We start from the raw sequence: 21,972 nt of genomic DNA, 5'->3' as shown, positions 1-21,972 counted from the left end.
ACCTCTCAGTATATGTGCGCCTGCTCTACCCACTGAACCAACCCGTCCACTCCATTTCTCTTCTTATACCATTCTCTTTTTATCCCGTGCATGTTTGTAAAGCTTCACTCAAACCCTGGGTCCATATTTTGCTCTCTCTCCCCCCATCTCTCTAATTCTCTTTCATGTGAACTGAGAAGAGCAGGGTCACCTGGGGCTCTACCCTTCTGTCTGTGTGTGTGTGTGTGTGTGTGCACGCGCAGAGTAGGCACTCCGATTCAGAATTTCCCCCTCTAAAAATCTTGGTGTTGCAGCTGCTGGAACACAAGGGGAGAGTCCCATCATCTATAATAGAGTCCTAATTAAGGACGCACGCACACACACACGCGCGCACACACACACACACACACACACACACACACACCTTCTCTGCAGGAGTTATTTCAGGAGGTCCCAGTTTACCACTCGGACCCATCCCGCTTATCCCTCTTTTGTGCCATCCCATTTTTCTCCCCGCCATCATTCCTGGTGTTGGGTCTAAATCCCCTCAGTTAAGCCAGGGTTTTCTTGGTGTGAGAATGCAGAGGAGCGCCGCACTGATGCAGCTTGGCCAGCCTCGTGATGGATTTGGCGGACTGGCAGGTACACAAAAGCCGACATCCATCCGCTAAAGCGCACCATACCCCAGAAAATTAAGCATATTTTCAGAAAGCCTGTATCATAGGCTTAGCAAGCAGTATATATGAGGCAATTTTGTCGCACTGACTGTCTTGGACCGTCTGTACTTTGACCAATCACATGCTGGAGTTTTCAGTCTCTTTGGGATGATGATGATGATGATGATGAAGAGATGATGTGTGCAGTTTCATGTTTCAAATCAGACTAAACTGCAGTGGACAAAAGAGAAGCACGCCTCTTCCATCCCACCCCTCCCTTCACTTTCATCTGGATATCTACCCCCACCTCTTTTTTTCCCCTTTTCTCTCTCCCTCACTCTCCTTTCATCATATGAAGAGGGAGGGAAAGTACTCATGACTATTTCTACAACACTGCCATCCCTCCATCCCAATTTTAGCCCCCCACTCCCCTTCCCTACTCTTCTTTTGCCCATCAGGTCCAGAGAGGACCTCTCAAACAACACCTTGCACCTACACATTCATACACACATCCACACACATTCACACAGAGTTCCTCCTCACCCCTGCCTCTTTCACGTACACACACTTTAATTTTCTGTGCCCGGCACTTCAAACACATGAAAGGATCCTCTGCGGGGACCAAGGCTAAAGGGAAAGTTGGAGATGGGGGTAAGGAAAAGGAGGAGGAGGAGGAGGAGGAGGAGGAGGAGGGGAGAGGGTATAAAAGCAGTGCTTGAGATGGAGATGTGTAGGAGAGATGGTGGTGGTGGTGGTGGGGGGCCCAAGGGGGATGGAAGAGGGGGTCACAGGGGCCCCATCAGAGACCAGGTCAATGTCAAGGGGCTCTCGCTGAAGTGATTCACGTCAGCCTCTCAAGAGACAAAACAGCCGTCCCTCTGTCCCACCTCCTATACTGTTTGTGTCTGAGAGTGTCAGTTTCAAGCTCTGACTGTTAATTGGAGAAAGAGAGGATGTGAAGGTAGTGTTTTAATAAGTTTTCTACATATACTTGTAAGCAGTCGGTTGATAGACGGATGAAGTTGCCAGGTGTGGAAGAAAAGGAATATTAGTAACACCAAAGGCTTGGCTGTCGGGAAGCATTGGCAATGCTATGATGCCCATGGCTCATCAGCCGCTCAGAGGATCTTACACACACAAACACAACAGGGAATGTAAACACATACGTCGCTAAGAGGAAATCTTACCGTGAAGTTGTGTTTTAAATGGTAGTTGTATTTAGGTGTGTGACCTGATCATCATTAATAAACCGTAAACTTGTACATTATGTATGTTTTTTTTCCCTTGTTGCTCTGGGGGAAGTTATTTAATCACTCTTCCCTCGCCTCTGTCCCTCCCTCATTTCCTTTGAACACTTTTCTCTTTAGTTTTTTTTTTGTACTGTATTCCTGGTTTCTCTTTACCTCTTTCTCTTCTTCTTCTGCACATAGAAAGCTTTTAAGTGTAGCTTGGAAGAGGAATGCATGTGTGCAGAATAAAGGACAGTGTGGAAACTATCAAACAGTTTGGAATGTGGAAGTTAAGAAAGGGAGCGAGTGTGTCTGTATTGCGCCAGAGCGTCTGTTTCATACCAGCAAGGTTTCTGGGAAAGGAAGCCAGCGATCAGACTGCACTCTGGGCCATAAAACCCCCACAATGCACTGCATCTTGCCTCTAACTCCTCTAAGACATGGGGAAAAGGCAATTAAAGCATTTATAGGCTTCGCCCCCTACATTTGCAGCCAGCAATTAAAAATCATTACTAATCAAATAAAAATAAAAGTACCTCAAACTACAATTCAGCCAGGGCATCGATTGGATTTATGCTACTGTGAAAGAGCTTATAATGACTGGTAGGACCTAATGTTACATTCTTTACAAAAATTTAAAGAAGGGTAAAACTTAATGGCAGGCACAGTGAAATTAATATAAAACCAACTTATAAAATCCAAAGGAGGCAACTTTTCTCATTTTCTTTTTGCCCCTATCAAACTACATTTCTCTCAAGTTGAAACCAGTAACTTTTATGTGACTGTAGAAATTGAGAAAAACTGGGACACACTGGTGGTTTCCAGGGTGTTGGGAGATTTAGAGGGTTGGCAGGCAGCCAATAAGAGCTCCTGGATCAATCGCAGTGTTGATGCATGCAAAGCCTTGTGGGTGTTGTTAACAACGGAGAGCCATGGTGGTCAGAAATCACCCTGAGTGACACTTTGACACGGGGTGAGCAAGCATTGCAAATAGAAATGTCAGTCGTCTCCATCGCTGGGGTTTTACAATGGCAGGAGTGTGGCACACCTTAACATGGTACCCTGAACACAGTGCTACACTCTGGGGTTACAAAGTAGCACTGCATCGCGGTGGCTTGGTGACAGGTGATGGAAGAGGTGTTTTTTATAGAAGCTGGTGAAGTGCTTCCAAACGAAACTCTTTTAGTTTGAAGTAAATCTCAAGTTACTTCAAACTACTGAACTAAAAAAAACTAAAAGGAAAAGTACCTTAAGATCTTTCATGAGTCAATTCTTACTAGTAGAGTGGGAAGTGCTATTCTGAATTTAAAAATCAACCGTGCATTGAGGTATGTACATTAAGGTGTAACAAGATAACTTTAACTAAAGATATTTGAAAGCCAACGTGATGACTGAGAATGATAACCGTACACACACCTACAAATACAGAGCCTGTGGACTGACCGTGGCCGGGCAGACCCATGCTGCTCGCCAGCTGGTAGAGCCGTTGCTGCTGATCCTCATAGGACCCTTGCTCGCTGAGCGCTGACATCATACGCCTGTAGTGCTCCTCAGGGCTCATGTGGCCGTGGCTGCCGCCTGCCTCCACCACCGGGCTCTGGGAGTTCTCTGAAGAGAGGAGACACTTATATTATGACCAATCAATGACTGTCAATATCAAACTCATCAGGGGATAAATACTAACTTGAAACAGCAGGCTCTGAACCTCTATGAAGCTATTACCTCAATGTTGTACATCGAACTATCTTCTCAGCAAATTATTAAATAATTATGTGTTCATCCACGTCTACATTTATCTCCATGTCAGTCATGATTGTGAGGAATTTGCCTCAAGCTCATACTCAACGCTTCAAATTTACTATGCAGATTCAAACAGCAGCCAGAGGTCACACATTTGGAAAGTTTGTAGTTGAATACCCAATACACAATACCTTCTGAACAGTGTCTATGCTTAAACACCAACATTTCATTTGGGTAATTCTGAGCACTCGGAGGTAGCTACGGGTTCACAATTTGGAGGGAATGAATGTTTTTTTATTTATTTTGGATTATAATATAGGTGTAGTTTTAGGATAAAAACTCATTCTTATGCATTTAAAAAATTGTTTTGCCATTGTAAAAAAACACAGAGCAAAAGATTACCCAGATATAATTTTATACACTTTCTAACTTTCTTTGATGATTATGGCACTCTCTAAAGGGAATGCTTCCTCAAATATTAGCCAGAAAACATGCTTGTACACAGATTATTCATTATGATGACAGTACTGAAGGACTGGAAACCTCACATACAGCCATGCATTGTTAATGGTCTGAGTCCAACACTAGCACCATCTCACTATTTCTCTGACAGAAAGAACAGTAGTAACCATGCAGTAACGTTTGCATAATGTAGGGTGATAAGGTTAAATATGGGGCGGTTTATTGTACTGTATTTTGACTTTTTTTTAATGCAGACTACAAAAAAAGGCTCAGCTTCTTCCATAATGTGTATATGTGCATGTAGAACTGCTGTGCTGTGTTTAAGGTGTTGTGAAGATGATATGGTGTATGATATCTATCCAGCTGTCAGTCCCCACGCTTAATCTCTCTCCCTGACCTCCCTCCTCCCTCTCTCTGTCAATAGTAACATGATCTAAGGTAAGGGTGGTGGGGGATATGGGTAGTTGGTTTGGGAGTTAGAGGAGGGAGAAAGAGGATGATGAGGAGGGAGAAGCAGAGGAAAGCAGGGGTTATTTTTACCACCCTCCTTCTTATTGAAACCTGAGCCTGGCCCCGGGCAGGCGAGCAGGAGTGGCGCTGAGGAGCGGAGGTGGGTTGGAGGTGGTGGGGGCGTGGGGGAGCAAGCACGCAAGAATCTCTGTCTCCACTGCCAAGCTCCAGCTAATCAACCCAAGGTCCTCAAGTGTATGTGTTTGTGTGTATGTGTGCACGCGCAACTGTCTGAAGTTTTCTCGCACTCTAAACACAGCAGGGGGTGCCGACTTTGCAACAGAAAAAAAACAGACATCATTTACACAGCGGCATCCAATCTCTCCAGCTCCATCCCTACGCTACCCTCTTTGTCTCTCTCACTCAAGCTATTTCTCCACCTGCATTAGTCATTAAAGGATAATGTCTGTCGCAAAACTAGGAGGCAAGAAGCTATGCACAGAAACACACATACAGGTGCAGAGTCAGGGTTTGAGTGTGTACAGAACTCAAGGATAAGACACAGGATCAGATTCAGTTTTTAAATGGCTTAAATGCACTTCTTCTATAACTGTCTCCCTTATGCAAATATACAGCAAGGAAAGAATATATGCATATATGCAAGACACACACACACACACACACACACACACACACACACACACACACACACTAACACACACGGTTGTGTCTAAGTAAGACTATAATGGCCAGGAATGATTGCCTCTCTACATAGAGGAAGAGGCTCCAGGCAGGTCTGCTGTAAGTCAAAGGTCACCCAGAAGGCAAAGGTCAATGCTCAGCCTGGTGTTGCCAAATAATCAGAGCTATTTGTGCCACTGTATGATGTTGTCTGGCTTACACGTGCTCCTGGCGTGTGTACAGTATATGCATGTTGTTCAGGTGTCTCCAGAGATGAGGCTGGATGTGTGGTGAGCTGCCCTTGGTTTTGCGGTTTGGCCTGCTGTATAATGCATCAGTCAGGAAGTCTTCATCAGGAGCCCAGAGGGACAGGCCCGGTGGCTGTGCTGCCTCCATGCCGGGCGCCTGGTTTCACGCCACATGAGGGAGATATGAATAATAGAGGATGGCGACCAGATTGCAGCATTACAGAAGCGCATTGTATTGCCAACGTTTGCCTTCTAAAGATCCGTTATTTATGTTGTTTTCATGTCATATAGAGAGCAGATGAAAAGGTAACAAAGTGTGTATATTAGGAATCAGCTGCAAAAATCATATGATTCAATCTACAGGGGCTATTATTTAAGCTATTCTATCATTTACATATTATATTACTGTATGTGCTGCTTTTGGAGGATATCAGAAATAACCACCAATGTTCTGTCTTCCTGTTAAGGGTCAGTTTGCTTTGGGACTGTTTTCTACAGCAGATGTAATCTCAATAAAAACTGTTCAAAGCAAGTTTTTTAAATGTCATTTCTCAATGTCTCAAATGATAAAATTTGAGCACCACAAAACGAGAATTTGTAGTGCTCAAATTTGATCATTTTATTGAGGTAGCAGCAGAATCTCAGAGACAAAAATCAGTAGGTAAAACTAAAACTGTCTTCATGGTTCCATACTAGAGGTGTCATGATTTTGATTTAAAATAAAATATTGATCAAAATAAGCTTCGAAATCAAAAGCAGGATCTGCGATTCCCCCCAGTCTCTCCCTTTTTTTTCTCTCCACCCCTACTTGCGCACGTCACAGCATAGTTTCCCGGCTTGTTGCATACAGCTAAAGACACAGGGTAACCTAAGCTTACCAGTATCCTGCAGCTGCTCTTTTCCGACACCATGGCCACTGCTTGAGTCGGAGATATCACGGAGAAACAGAACTGGAAAATCCTCCTGCTTCCCTGAAGTCACCGGTGTGGCAACATTTTGCCTTCCCCATGAGTAAGTTATGTAAACAAACAACGAACGGACGAAAGCATGTGGGCTCCGACGGTACTTCATGGTGCGTTCAATTGCAACTCGGTAAACTAATAGTGCTTTCCCTTGCACCTTGTTAATTTTGAAAAACTCAAACTGTTGATGTAAAGTACCCTTCTGCCATCTTGTGGCTCCTACTGTGGCATTGTCGTCGCTGCTGAAAAGAAATGTTTGAATCGAAAGTCAAATTGAATCGTGGATAATCGTAACACCCCTATTCCATATTATTAAATGTATGTGAGAAAATACTATTTTTTGGAAATTTTACTTTTCCTAACGTGCGTGCGTGCGTGCGTGCGTGCGTGCGTGCGTGCGTGCGTGCGTGCGTGCGTGCGTGCGTGCATGCATGCATGCATGCGTAAGAGAGAGGAATGGAAGTGTGTCTTTAAGCATGTGACATACTGAGACACTGTGTGTGTGTGTGTGTGTGTGTGTGTGTGTGTGTGTGTGTGTGTGTGTGCAAGGCAGTGTACATGCATCCCATGTCTCCCTCTTCTTCACTCTGCAGCTTCCATCCTTTCTCATTCACTTTAACACTCAGCCATCCTGTCTTCTTCCTACAATTTTCACTTGTTTCCTTATAGAAAATGCACATCCAAGCACATCTGTAACGTCACAAATACTCTACGTGGTCTTACCTTTGGGGGATACGCTACGAGACTTCTTGTCAGAGGGACACTCGCTGCTGCTGTTGGGAGAGAAGCTTCTTCTCTTGCCTAGAAGGTCATCTGTAAACACACAATAAGAGAAAGAGCCGTCAGCAAAAAGACCGAAGTAAAAGCTCGATATTGCCGCTCTGCTCTATGCCAACCTGTATACATGGCGGCTGCTTCGGAAATGCAGAGTTAGAGGAGAGTGTGAAAAGGAGCCAAAGAGAAAAACAAAGTGATAGGTGGAGAAAAAGAGAGAAACAGAGCGAGTGAAGCGAGCCACGGGTGTCTGGAGATGTGCCTGTTCTGTCAGATATGAGAGGTGGCCTGCAACGCTGTGACTGACAGATCTGCCCTGCTCATTCGTGTGTGTGTGTGTGTGTGTGTGTGTGTGTGTGTGTGTGTGTGTGTGTGTGTGTGTGTGTGTGTGTGTGCGTGTCTATTTGAAGGAGGAGGGAGGAGGGTTCTGTCTTTCTGTGTCTCCTCCAACGTCTCTTTCCAACTGTCTGTTCTCAAGTGTTTTCACTGTTCTTCCTCTCTCTTTTCTTTTTTCTCTTTTTCCAGATGTTGGCACAAAAGCCTCTGACTGAACTAAAGTGCATGAGAGCCTCTCATATGCTTGGGAAATCCCTCTCAGTTTACATTATGTCTTTATCATGTCTTTACTTTTAGTTTTACTACCTTCTCTCTGGTTGTTGTCCTCCCCTCATAAACACACTTCTGATCTTCTTGTCTAATTTCTCCATCCGTTTCCTTCTCTTTCTCCTCTAGGTGTGTTTGAAACCTCCTCCTATTAACACCCTCCCTGCCTTCGTTTCTTCCTCCCTGTTCTCCCCCCTACCTCCTCCCCTGCCACCAAAGAGGAGCATCTAGTGTACAATTACAGCACCCCCTACTGCCTCCTCCTCCTCTCCTCCCCTCTCATCCCTGTGTTCCTTCCCGCCCAATCGCCTCACCCCCACCCCCCTCAAACACACCTCAAATCAATACAGGCCTAATCAGAGAGAGAGGGGATGCAGAACACATCGCATGCAGTGCCGGCAGGAAGGAAAAAGCTGTTTGTCATAGCTCTATCTCTCTCTCTTTCTACTTCTATCTCATGCACCTCTCCTTCTCTCTGACTCTGTTTCTTCCTCTACACAGACAGCCAAGCCACAAAAGCAACTGCTTTCCTCCTTTCTCTATCTCACAAACAACATTTAGCGATTTCTGTCATGTGTCCACCTCTGATATTATTGTTACCTTAGCAACGGGCAGACAGCCATCAATAGAGGAGCGAAGCTGTAGTGGAGGCTGACCTTTACCCCTTAACCTATCAACCAAACTTATGCTCTTTCTTCTCTTTAACGAGACACAGACAAGGAGGGGAAAGAGACAGAAAAACATTAAGACAGGATTTTGTTGGGCTCCTGAAGGAGCCCTGATGTTGATGAGAGGGCGAGCGAGCAAACGAGAGATGGTGAGGGGGGAGGTTCACTAATGATCCGGTGTTTGATGTTGCCTCTCAGGTCCTGAGGAGATCCACTCCCTTTACCCTATACCATCTTTAGAAGACAGTGTGGGGGTGTGTGGGGGGGCTAATGGACAAGTGCACGCACACACGCACACACGCAATGTCTTTCACAATTTCTACTTTTTTTGTCATCTCCTTTGTGATATGTCATTCTGTTATCCTTTTCATTTTCATAGCATGTTCAGTATATTTCTTTCACTGGTCCTTTAAAAAAAAGAAGAAGAAACACACAAAAAGGTTTCCATCTATCCTATTAGTGGAATATTAACAAAGACAGAGAGCACCCCCATTAGTTAAACCCCCTCTTCTATCAAAACACACACACACACACACACACACACACACATACACACCAAGAGCCTCTCATGATCAAACACACACGAGTCGTGTCTTGAGCCGACCTCACTCAAGACACTGCGTCTACTGAGCGAGTGCCCGAGGGCCAGAGATTTGAGGGCGGAAAGCTTTTAAAGCCAATTAAATGGGGCTTCTTAGAGCACCGGCGCTCCCTTTTAATGCCAAACCCTGAGCTCTGCTAGCGTCTATGCTAACCCTTTTACTCCCACTAACACTGCTTACAGTCAAGGTTGCTACCCCGAGCATTTCCCTACCACCTTAATATTCCTAAAGAATTAGTGGTTATGGAGTCAGGAGTTGACTGTGATTTACCAGTCAAAATAGTGCAATAACTAAGTGCAAATATCATTAGTTTCTCTGATATAGCTCTGTTTATTCCATTCCTGGTCAACAAACTTTATTTTTCCGACCACCCAATATTCTAGCCTCTGCCTCAGCTCCTTCTTGCTAGTAAACCTCCTCCTTGTCTGCTGTTCCTCCCACTGAGAGAAAAGAGGGATGAAAACAGAGGGACAGATAGCGAAAGAGGAAACAGCAGGACGTAAACCACTTCTCTTCATGTGACACCACCAGGGCAAACCAACCGTCAGGCGTTCCTCTTTCTTTCTTACTCTGATTTCCTCTCCTCCCTCAAACTTTAGTTCTCTTCCTTTCCACTCTCCATCCCATGCAGCGTGGTGACAGCTCAGACAGCCAGACTCCTTAATTCTTCTCTTACTCCGTTAATCTGTCATCTTTATCAGGCCGGGGAGGGGGGGCTGTGTGGAGAGAAGGGGGGGAGTGACAGGCGGGGACGTGGGGTGGGCCGCCAGCCGCAGCCCCCCGATCAATCTCCACATTACAGCTGACAGAATGGTGCTAATAACTTATTGATCCCCCCTCCGTGCGCCGGGGCCTCCGCCGGCCCTGAAAGCCCTGCCATTGATTGGCTTACAGGCCGATGCAGCTGAGAGAGGGAGGGGAGGATGGGGGAGGAGTGGGGGTGGGTGATGGAGATGGGGAAAGAGGCGCTTCTGCTCACGCCATGGAGAGGATGCGCCACCTCTAACATGTGTGAATGCACACACAGTAACACTGTTCCACTGTTTGTCATTTTCTGTCTTTTCAGCAGGAAGAGAGAAACTAAGAGAGGTGGAGAATGAAGAATGCAACTAAAGAAGTAGAGAAAATCACAGGAAGAGAAGATTGGTACAGGTAGTCTACTGACTAAAATATGGCTGACCTTTAAGTAAAAATCGGTGACATTGTCACATAACAAAAATGCCCCCTTTGCAATGCAGTATACTGTATATATGTAATACAAAAAAAACTAAACCTACAGGCTATTTCTTTTTATTATTTTATTTGTTTATTTATTTTATTAGGAAAATGGAGATTTTACATTTCTGTAAATGCGCCAGTGTTAGCCAGTCGGCTAATTTTATTAAGCTTTTATTTTTGTCGCTCTAAAGGCCCTCTGTCAGGTCTGCACAGGTGGTGATGCACAAGATGTTTCCAGCAGCAGTAACAGTGGTTTGTTTACAATAAATCCTGGGACAATTATTAATTAATTTTAACAATTTTACTCTTGTGAAGCACTTTGTGACTTTGTTTTATTGCAACCATTGTTATGAAGTTGTAAATTACTTTGTCTTAATCATAATGTGATTAAATTATTATCTGATAAAAGCTAGAACTAGACAGTTACAAGTCAAGTCAATCAAAATGGAAAAAACATTGATGGACCAAAAAAAATCAACCTCTCTCATTATAAAGAAAGTTAAGGTAATTCAAAATAATATAAATTTTTAATCAATTGGTGTTTTCTGCCATTTTTAAATTACTGCTTTCTTTGTCTAATCTTTCTGTGTCTGTTATCCCAGTGTTCATTTTGTCTCTCATTTGTGAATTTCTATCGAAAACCAAAGTAACATGTTTCACAAGTTCACTAACTGATGTCAGTACTGAAAATGTAACAATAACATGTTAAGTGTTACTTAGCAATGCATTACTCTAAACGTCAGGGATGAGCAGAAAAAAGTAGTTTGACCAAAATAAAAATATGTAAAATGAAATGCAAAAACAAAAACACCAATGAATGTTGAGCACTGAGGATGGCGGCGACATGACAAACGAAAGAAACAGGACTTTCTGGTAGAAAAAAGTATGTATTTTCACTATTTACTTAGAAACTTTTTTTGGCACCTTGACAGAAGCATTAGCATTGCTTCATGAACAATAACCATGAAAAGCTATTCTGTTATGGCAGTAGAATTACATTCCTGTTAAGCAGTGGGATGTTTTAAAATATTTACAACCCACATTTCCCTTTTTGCTTCTTTATGACAAAGCTAATCAGCTATCAGAAATCCTGAAGTGTTTACTTTTGTTTCTATGCTAATTGTGTAAAAACTAGCTGGTAATACTTTGAAAGCAATCCTCACTCACAATCAGTTTAAAAAAAAAGGTCTTGCACAAACACGCTGGGCTGCACACTCACACGCAAGCAAACATAAAAAAAACAGGCATTTAAAACCACACACGGAAAGGTGCACACACACAAAAATGTGCTCAAGCCCAAAACCACTGCTACAACCCCCAACCACACACACACCGACAGGCTGTAACTGCCTCTGGAAGTCTGAGTGCAGGGAGCAGAGGAGAGAGAGAGAGAGTGGCGGTCCAAAAACACCTTATCTGCCTGTTTGAGTCTCTGGTCTGACCGCAGAGCCACGGTTTACAGTCTCCACAGGCAGCCAGACTCTCAGCGTTGGCGCCCCTGCTCTCCCTCCTCCCTCCCCTCCACCTCTCACAGAGCCTCTGAATAGCCAGCGGCTGGGGAGTGAGAGAGCGAATGAGGGAGGGAGGGATGAAGAGGAGAAGAGAAGGAGGGAGGCAGCCCTCCTGTCTGTCCCTCAGATTTAATTAGGGCCCACTCCGGCGCAGAGACGACCCGGCAAGCGTGCTTCCCTTTCCTCCTGACCCCCCCTCCCACACACACACACACACACACACACACACACACACACACACACACACACACACACACACACACACACACACACACACACACACACACAGAGTCCGCTGCCGCCTGCCCTCCCCTGATACCACCACAGCACTCATTCATCTCTCTCTATTGCCAAAATGTTTCTTCCATCACTGCATCTCTGTCTCTCTCTGTTGCAGACTTTTCCTTTCTCTTATCCTTAATTTCTCTACTGCCTCTCAGATTCTCTCCCTCCACAGATCATTGAATTACATTGAACACTTTTCAACGATAAGTCAAATAGCATAGTTGACTGACAGAACAGAGTATACCCAATATCATAGACAGAGAGCAGCGTTTACGGGCTCAGTCAAATAATCCACTGCTCTAAAACTTCATACACATTACACCAACCTATGTATTTGGAAGCAAATTTGAACCTGTGTTGATTTTGCGTTGGTGTGCATCTGTATAACTATGTGTTATTTGTGTGTAATTGTGTGTTTGTGAACGTCTGTGCGTCTAATTTCACTGGCAGACAGAATTAGAGCCAGTGGCTGATCGGATTGGACTTGTTTACAGACACGGAGCGAGCGGCTTAGACAGCCTGTTAAATCTCCCTTAAATGCTCAAACCGACAGATTTTAGGGTCTTGGACCCCCCTTGGCGTAGGCCACACTGTGCTCACTCCTTCCTCCTTCAACCCCCACCCACCCACTTCTATCCCCTTGTGTCTTCCTTCATTAAGATAAATACTCGGGGCTCTGATTTCTCCATTAAGTTTAGCGGCTGATTAGGCCGGTATTTGGGTGGAAATCCGTCCCAAACTGGGATTTAAGACACTGGCTGGGGGCGGGCTGTTGAGCAGTCTAATACCCTCCACCTTCCACCCACACTGCCTGATATCACAGGCACCGTATGGACAATTAATCTGGCAGACAGAGGAGATGAGCACACAGAGAGAGGGTATGGAGGTGTTGGGTCTGGACTGATTATGGCACTAGCTGTGCTTCTGGCGAATAGTATAAGAATAGACAGGGTCAATCCCAGGGCAACAATGGAGCAAGGGTATGGTCCTCACTGATAAAAAGACAACTCATTATTTAATTAGGGGGAGAATATATATGTTTTGAACATGCTTGTACTTTCTGCTGGAATGTATTCAATTTAGCTGATTCTCTTTTTATAAAAAGTCAAAAGTCAGACGTTATTAGAACAAATTCTAACTATTATAGTTTACATTGATAAACATTACTATAATTCATATGAAATTGACTTACATTTAGGAGAGCATTGAGAAAAGACCTCCTGGCAGACATTTTAATGTGGAAAAAATAATACAAGAGCCTACAACAACATTAGAATATATTGTAAAATCCGTGCCAATATCAGAGTTGAGACAAATTTCATACTCTTCCACAAAACTTAGGACCTAAGTGTGACTTATATACCACTTCAAAACAAAAGAAAATATAAAATTTTAAATATGCAATAATATGAATATGTTTGGATTGCTTATAAATCATTTTCGACTTCAATCATACCTTGTTGGGATACAGCACGCGGCACAAACATACTTTCATAAAAATAGGTACAACTAACCCATTGTGGCAGAAACATCCAGTACAGGTTGATCGCTGAATAGTGATATCTACAGAGGCTGTTTTACAAACATATGTCTTTGATGCCGGCACAATATCCTCAAACAAGATACTTGACAAATAGCTGTGATTAAATGCTGTCTGTGTTCTGTCTGTAAGCTGTAAGAAAAGCTCTTAGCCCATGCACCATGGTTCCTCTGCTCACATGAAACTGGATTAAAAGCAAACAAAGCTATTTATTCAGAAGTAATTTAAAACAGGGGGTTTAACAAAAAATCCTGGAGTGCGGCAGAGAATGTGGGAAGAACATTAAGTAATCAACTTGAGAGTGACCTTCAGGAATTAGTAATAAGCTTATGTTAAATTCCCCCAAATCACACAAATTAGGGTAAATTAAATGAGTAATGGAATGTGTACATATGTTGCAGGAGATGTAAAGGGGGGTCTTTCATTAGCCTGGATGCAAAGTAAGAAAGGGGGAAAGAATAAAAAAGGAAAGAAAAAGAAAGAAGACATCCTGACAAAACTTTAAACACACACACACACACACACACACACACACACAAACAGACACAGCATCTCCTACCTGTGTGTCCAGTACTGGTGTTGTGGTCAGAGGCTGACTGGCCCTCGGGCATGCCGTGCTGTCTGGTGTGGTGTAGGTTGGAGATGATTGTAGAGAGGTCACTGTCACGACTGTAACACACAAACAAACACACACAGAGGAAGGAAAGGATGAACACATTTAAAAAGCAGCCCCAAACAAACTTAATTCCTTAACGCAATCCAAACAGGTGCTTGATAGAGCAGCTCATAAATTCTTACTATTTCACACACTACTTACCACAGAAATCTGCCATCCAGACATCTCTCTAAAATGCATAGCTCCACACAGAGTCAGCAGCTACAAGTGGCTGTCAACCGGCTCTTAGCTCTGAGGTGTGTAATACACTCTGACAGACTACCGCATCCAGCACTTTTGGGTCTCATCCCTACTCATCTTCCACACGCTAAGATGTATTAACGAACATATTCACAACTCATAAGTAGTTTAGAAGCTTAAAATCTGATTATGGCTCTTTTTAAATCGGGCCACTAACTATTGTTTTAGAGAAATATGAAAAGACAGATTATGAAAAACAAAATATCCATCAAGCCTTAAACAGGTCTTACTTACTAATTAGGAATGTAATAGCTGAAAGACAGCACAATGAATCTGTTATATGACACTGGGCTTTAGGTCTTCGTTTCTATTGTCATGTCTACACTTCAACAGGAGGTCCTTCACAACAGTCATCTGTCCACATGAGTCTCTCAAACTGTCCTTCCCTTCAGCACCCAAAGGAGAAGCAGGGGGAGGGTTTACAGATTAGGCCTATCTGGTTGGAGCCATTCTGGCCTTCCAAAGGCTCCACCAGCCGCCTTTCTAACCTCCCCACACCAGTAGACCCAAACAACTATTACAATCTGATTACCATCCTGATCGCATTAAATGGCATAATGATGGGAAATTGGCACTTGGAGTGTGAGGGGAGTATAGCAGCCGTGCAGTATAGTCACAGTGTAATGGCAAACAGCTTGTGGGGTAGGAGAGGTAAAGGGCTGAATATTTGTTAGGTTACATTCTAAATATCATTTATTGTTGAATGACTGTGACATATATGCTATATGGAAGAGAGTCCCAAAGCCCAAAATAATAGGAAACTTCATGTTCTCTATCATTTTGTCCACAAAATAAGCCTAAAAACATGCAATATTTAAACATGTCAGTTTGATGGCATCAGCATCCTCTCGTGTCAGTGGGAATCTCGTTTTTAGGCTTAACTGGCAACTTTATTGAAAGCAGAATCCTCTATGAAGGGGGTCTGGTATGACACAGCAAGCACAGTTTATGGGACAGAAGCGGTGAATGGTTCTTAGCTGCCACCACTATGACGAGGCCACACTGTTTGCGGCTGCTGGATTTGGGTTTTTACAGTCCCATGATTACAGGCTCCTGCTGTAATGTCAGGCTGTCGGTCGCCAAGCTGTTTTCCACACGCTAAAAGAAAAGATGAAGGAAAGTGTGGAGGGCCTAATGCTGGCCATGCTGGCTTCACCAGTCACCTTTCAGTCACAGATAACCAATGACTCAGAAAACAGACAAAACAATCACCACTGGTTGCTAAGCAAGGGGATGCTTGATTGGACTGTGACTGCAAACTTTTTAGACTAATGATAGACTTGTTTTTTTAGAGTGTAACTTGCTAAAATGAGTAGCTATTTGTGTCTGAGAGCCCAATGGTTTTCTTCAAAAAGAAAAGAAATGCAGTTTTTTTTTTTAAATAGTACTTAAAGTCATATACTGTAATAATGTATCTGCGTCACCCAGTGACTCCAACAAAACACACATCACACACACACTGCAGTGTCCCACAGTGAGAAACTGCAGCCAAATCCATCAACCAGCTAGCTGCGTTATAACACCACCCTCTGCCCATCATTTAAAGTGATCATGATAATGCCATCCTGAACTTCTCAGAGAGGTGATGGGGTTATTATCCCATGGCGAAGTGGCCGCTCTAAGCCATTAAGGCAAGGACATTGTTAGTGGGGTAATTAGCGCACTTTTCCTGAGCTGTCCCGCCTCAGCTTGGGCTAATGATGGCCTAGCCCTATCCCCACCCACCTCTGCCCTCCCTCAACCCCCTCCCTCATTCTTTCTCTGGGTGGAGGCAAGGTCATACTCAAGCCGTAGAAGATGAAGGGAGGGGAGAGATGGGTGTTTAAAACCCAGTCACCTGAGTCAGCGCTCCCTAAGGAGCTCCTAAGGCCAGGGTTAGCTGGGAAGGACGGGTGCCTTGAAGACGATGGAGGGGAGTTATATTGTGGCTGTTGGGCCTGATAGCAAAGAAGGACATGAGCTGCCTTCTTATCACCCAGGTGCACGGAGGAGACAATCATCTCATCCTCAGCTCATCCATAAACTGGTCAATACACACTTCTCATCTCCAGCCACAGGACAGACACACTGACCCAGACACTGGGATGACTGATATGTGGTAATACTCAACGTCTGTCATGGATACTACTGGTATCCAACATTACTTAGATGATGCCACAAAGTCTGTGTAACTAATTACATTTTTACTAGGGCTGGTAAAGTTTGGGGAAAATAAACATGTTTTAACCCCTTTTGCCTAAAGTTAACAACTGTTTTAGGTAAGGACATATCGGCTCAAATAATAGGGAAGGGAAATGCCCAAGAATCTGATGAAGCATTTGATTCTTGTAACTTTTTGATACTCAATGCATTTCAGACACATTTTAGCCCTAATTTCTACTGCCGTTTTTTTTCAATGCTTCTAGTCTACGCATTTAAAATACACTTATCATAGTCCCCGCTACTTAGTCTTACAATATGTTGTGAATAATTTTTCAATATTTTTACAGTAATGTGAAATAAAGTATGTATTGCTGAATAATGGGTCCCCATAAAAACATATAAAAATGCCATAACAATGGCCAGTATGATGTCTGCCAGATCAATTGTTAGGAGTCTTTCTTCTGTTAAGAAAAGGTTGTGGTCCCTTCTACCATTACAATAGCCGTTACTATTCAAAATGGTCCAAAAACTCTTCTCCTGGCAAAGGCTGTCGACTCAGTATAAATGCCCAGTAGTGGCCTGCTGTGGCATTGGCACGCAGAGCTGAGGTGGCAGGGCTTGAGGTCACAGCGTGAGCTGGCAGAAGCTGGCAGCCCAGGCACTCTGACGCCATGTCTCACACCACCACTGGGAACGTGCTGACAGACAGACAGCAGGGATGTGAAGGTGGAGGAGGAGAGACAGAGAGCAAGAGAAAGAGAAAGAGACAGGTCACAAGCGCTGTGTAACATCTGGTGCTTGCAGGTTTACTGTGTAACCTCCTCTGCTCTCAAGACAAAAGCCCAAAGAACACACATTCCACCTGCTGAGGTGGCCCACAGCAACATTCAAATACTAACAGGCAATATGTAATATTCAACAACCACAGCATGATATGGACTTGGGCAACATGCTGAGAAAAAAAGGAATGAGTAAAGTTTCTCTGATGCTCTGCAGGAAAAACAATATAATGCAAGTCTTTTATTTAGGAAATACCTATGCTTTAGGCACGTTAAACTTAAAGCAGGAATATGAATCTGTTCCGTATACATTTTATGTTTTGTCTGATTCCTACGAGCAATGGAAATACAATTGTCATGCTGCTCACAGTTGGATCGAAAGGCAAACCGCAACTGGGAACTCTGCTTGCTGAGGGGGTAATGAATAAATACAGAAATAGATACATAAATAAGTAAGAGTAGCCTGACTTCACTTGGGCTTCACTTCTCCTTGTTGTTCCTCTGCTGTACAGACTGACATGAGGTCGATAAAGCAGCCAAGGGAGGAAAAGTACAATGGAAATAGAATATGGTAAGTCCACCATGTTGCATTTAAGTTCCCCTGCACTGAGCCATGCACATGCTGCTGGTTTTACTTTTAATTTCTTCTCTGGCTCACACTTTACAGTATGAGCTATTATCTTTCTCCTTTTTCTGATTTAGAAAAGAAAAATCTACATTTTTAAGGAAGATTAGGATGAAAAAAGAAAATTATCTGTTGTTGTTTGTGATGTGTGATCTTTTAAGCTTTCAAAGAGCACACTGTTGTACTGTAGATACTGTATGAAAGACCAAAGTACTTAATATCTTCAGCTGATTACAACATACTGTATGATAGAACATGAATAGTAAACATTGTGTTCTTTACATGTGGAAATGATGAGCCTCCCACTTCAAACCCAAGCCAAATCTGAGACTAAATTGCTGGAACACTGCTGACCATCTTTTTGTTGATCCTGTGTTTTGATAGGAAGTTAACAGATAAAACACAGCTCAATGTGGAAACAATGAACGTCTCGCTGCTAGCCAACACCCAATCAACTATTAAATTGCTGTAACTCTGTTGCCATGTTAAACGCGTATAAACAAGGCCAAAAATTCTTGAAGCGGAAAGCTCCTCTAGAAAGCTATAAAACCTCCAAGCTCACTAATTAGTGCTTTAGGGCAGAGCCATTTCCAGTAATTTCACACTGTCCATGACCTCTTACTGGCATAAGGCAATGACACAATTGTTCAATAAAGCCAGAAGACAAAATGTCAAATGCAATAGGCATACAGTAGCTAACTCAGCATCAGTAGCCCTTTCCCAATTCCCAGTTTGTGCATCCCCGATTCCTCTTCTCGATTCCTCTCCTTGCATCTTAGTCCCGCCCACAGGAGATTCAAGCCGAGGAGTCGAGGAAGAGACTCAAGGAGAGAGGAGTAGAGGCAACAGGCATTTAACAAACACAAGACATCCCTGCCTTGGGGCAGTCATTAAAAGCGACGTCAATTAAATATGACGTGCAGCACAACTGCATCAGCTTTTCATTGTGTTGTCATACACTGTATTTTGTGTTCTCTGTCAGAGGAGCAGAAGTGTTCATGACAACTTCTATAGTTACTTTGAATTCAATTCACAAAGTGGCAAAATGTGATAAGAATGTACGGGGGTCGTACATTTTAATTTGTTGTATTTAACACACACACAGAGACACACACACACACATACACACACACACACACACACACACACACACACACACACACACACACACACACACACACACACACACACACACACACATTTATTATAGCCTATATATTATATAGCCTACACACAAACGCATCTATTATTAAAGTGTGGATAAGCTCTTCATCCGAATCCACCTGTAAGCTTTATATCTTCCACCTTCCACCCACCTGAATTAATTATTTTCGATTTAGAGACCCGCATGGACATTTCACTACCCCTCGGCAGACCCTGCAGGCTACGTTGCTTTTTAAGGCGCTGACAGACCAACCCGATTATCGGCCGTCGGACAGTCTGGCGAGGTCGTTGACCTGAGTCTGTTTGGTGTGTTCCATGCCATCATCAGTCGGAGGAGCCGTCGGCGTTCATTTGGGCCGATTTGACTTGTTGAATCGTAGAGTTGGCAGTCGGACTCAATGACCAATTACCGGAAAAGACGAGTGGGATGAGTGTGACGAACGCCTCTCAAAATCTGACAAAAATCTTTTAAACTGAGCTTTGTCGATCTGAAATGAAGACAGATTCAGCAACTGCATGGCCTATTTCTCGCTTAAAATGTTTTCAGAAACACGTTTCGGTGAACTATTTTGGTAAAATACAAGATCGTATTCCGAATTATTATGGTATACATTATGGTCTTGCTTTGAAATTCTGGAGAAGCCAGACCCACGTTTGTCCAATCAGCTGCCGGTTTTCATTTTTTGGGTGACAATACAGATTAGCGCTGCCTGTTGTTATGGAGACGTATTACATCTCGTGCATGCGCAGAATGCAAGCTCAAGTCGGCGTCGCTTCAGTGTGTTCCGAGGCACTTTTTTGACCAACTCTGGGAGACTGATCAGTCCGACTGCCTGGTGTGTCAGAGCCTTTAAATTATGTATTGTATTAATGTATAAGTGTTTTCTATAATGATTTACTGTAATGATTAGAGAGGCTGCATTTCCATAAGTGCAGTAATGTCACTACAGCTGATATCGTTGGACATTTAAGCAGCAAAACTAACTATAGTTATAAACTTGACAGAGGAAACAGAACTAGACCTTTAGCTTCTGAAATAATCCTAATGAAGTTAAGTTGCTGTTTCGCAAGGGCGTCTCTCCAGACGCACTTACAAATGAAACTGTCTGTCCGACAGCAGTTCTGTCTCTCATTTAACAAATATGAGCCAACGCTGCTCCATGAAAAGATCTGTTTTCATACAGAGAGGTTAGCTGGAAAAATGAAAAAAACAATGATAGTAAGTAATATCAGATTCTTCTAAATATTTATCAACATAAGCTTCTGCTTGCTTCTAATTTCACTAATCAGCCTCCTATCAGCAAGAACCTGCAGCAATCACACCATAGTTTTCTCTCAATGAGCATCAACAAGGCCTCAACATTTCACTGGCATCTGCACAATCAAGCGGTTCAAGGCTATAACCAGGTCTATCAAAATTACACCCACAATGACTCCAACTTTAACCTTGCTGCTGAAGACAAAGGTGCTGGTCCAAAACCAATTAGATGGGATGTTAGTAGGTTATGTTGAATTCAGTATGTTGCTTGTTTCAATGAGCTTTACTCCCTGCTGAGTGGATAAGCACAAGACAAGATGGCCCTTATATGTGGAGACCCAGTGGTAGCCTCTGACAGTCCAGAACCAAACAACTTGGTATGTTTTATGCTTTTGTAGAAGGAAGCATTTGCATATTTAAGTGATCAAGTAGCAAATGGCCTCATGCATGATTGAAAAACAGTGAAATTGCCTTTGTTTGTTATGGTGAACGTTAATAATGGCTAGGGTGGATTTTTCTATTTCTTCTACAACAAGGCGAAGGCTGAACGGCAGACGTCAGCGGGTGTAACTTATAAAATCCACGGTAGTTGCCGGGTAATTACCCAGACTCTCAGTCAGCACTTTTCAATCAAAGCCTTGTTATCTACGGCCAACTGAAACAAACACTAAGGTAGGCTTTGTTTTGCCCTTGAGTAAGACGTTAAAATCAGATGTTAACGCTATCAAATATTTAGTTCCTGAGATGAAATCTATAAATCAGTGTTAACAAAAGTCAGATACAAACAATCTGCAGCACTGATACCAAGGGAATATACTAAGGTGATAACAAAACTACATTTGTTTCTACCTTTGAGTTCCTGTGTGTTTCACTGAAGCCACAATAGACTTTGGTTCTGACACCCCAAGGAGTTTCTGTACGTATATACGGACGACCGCAGAGCTGTGCAGCACCAAGTAAACTTATTGTCTGTAAAGCTGGTGAATATTAAAGGAGACCTTTTATGCTTTTCTGTCATATATATAATGTTACAATGTCGGATGTTCATGCTAAACGTGGCCAAAGCTTCAAATAATGGGGTTAACGTATTTAAAAGAAATCCCTTTGACCAAAACCTCAGATTTCCCACTGTTCTGAACACTCTTCTACTCTTGGCTCCAAATGATGTCATACCGAGCCAGTTTGCCATATATGGTCATCTGCTCCAGGCAGGCACGCTACTGCAGTGTTTATGTGGCATACCCTGCCACATGTAGCTACATGCTAAGTCAGGGATAGCTGTAATCTTAGTTGCAGATGTTGTAAATTTCTCCCAAATTGGGTCACATTCCTGCTGGAACACTGTGTTGTGTCAGTTGTGTAGTATTTGGTTTAGAAGCCTTTATTGTTGATTTTTCACAGTATAAAGTCTCGCTAAATACTCTGTTGAGGTCAGCGACGGCAGAGCATAGATGCAGAGACTCATGACATACGGAAACAC

General features: G+C 43.2%; 1 protein-coding gene across 4 annotated transcripts in view; it reads right to left on the bottom strand.

Annotated features, from left to right (window-relative positions):
* Positions 1-21,972, bottom strand: part of samd11 (sterile alpha motif domain containing 11) — a 55,566-nt gene that overhangs the window by 16,781 nt on the left and 16,813 nt on the right. For 3 of the 4 annotated variants that reach the window (XM_039801924.1, XM_039801922.1, XM_039801925.1), the window contains exons 4-6: positions 14,168-14,277; positions 7,131-7,220; positions 3,281-3,472 (exon numbers count right to left, since the gene is read on the bottom strand). In XM_039801924.1, coding sequence (XP_039657858.1) covers positions 3,281-3,472; positions 7,131-7,220; positions 14,168-14,277 — 392 coding nt within the window. The remainder of the gene's footprint in view (positions 1-3,280; positions 3,473-7,130; positions 7,221-14,167; positions 14,278-21,972) is intronic. The other variant, XM_039801923.1, reaches the window with a different exon arrangement.

The sequence above is a fragment of the Perca fluviatilis genome, chromosome 5 (assembly GCF_010015445.1).
Source record: "Perca fluviatilis chromosome 5, GENO_Pfluv_1.0, whole genome shotgun sequence".
NCBI lineage: Eukaryota > Metazoa > Chordata > Actinopteri > Perciformes > Percidae > Perca > Perca fluviatilis.
This window is presented reverse-complemented; position numbering and strand designations above follow the sequence as displayed.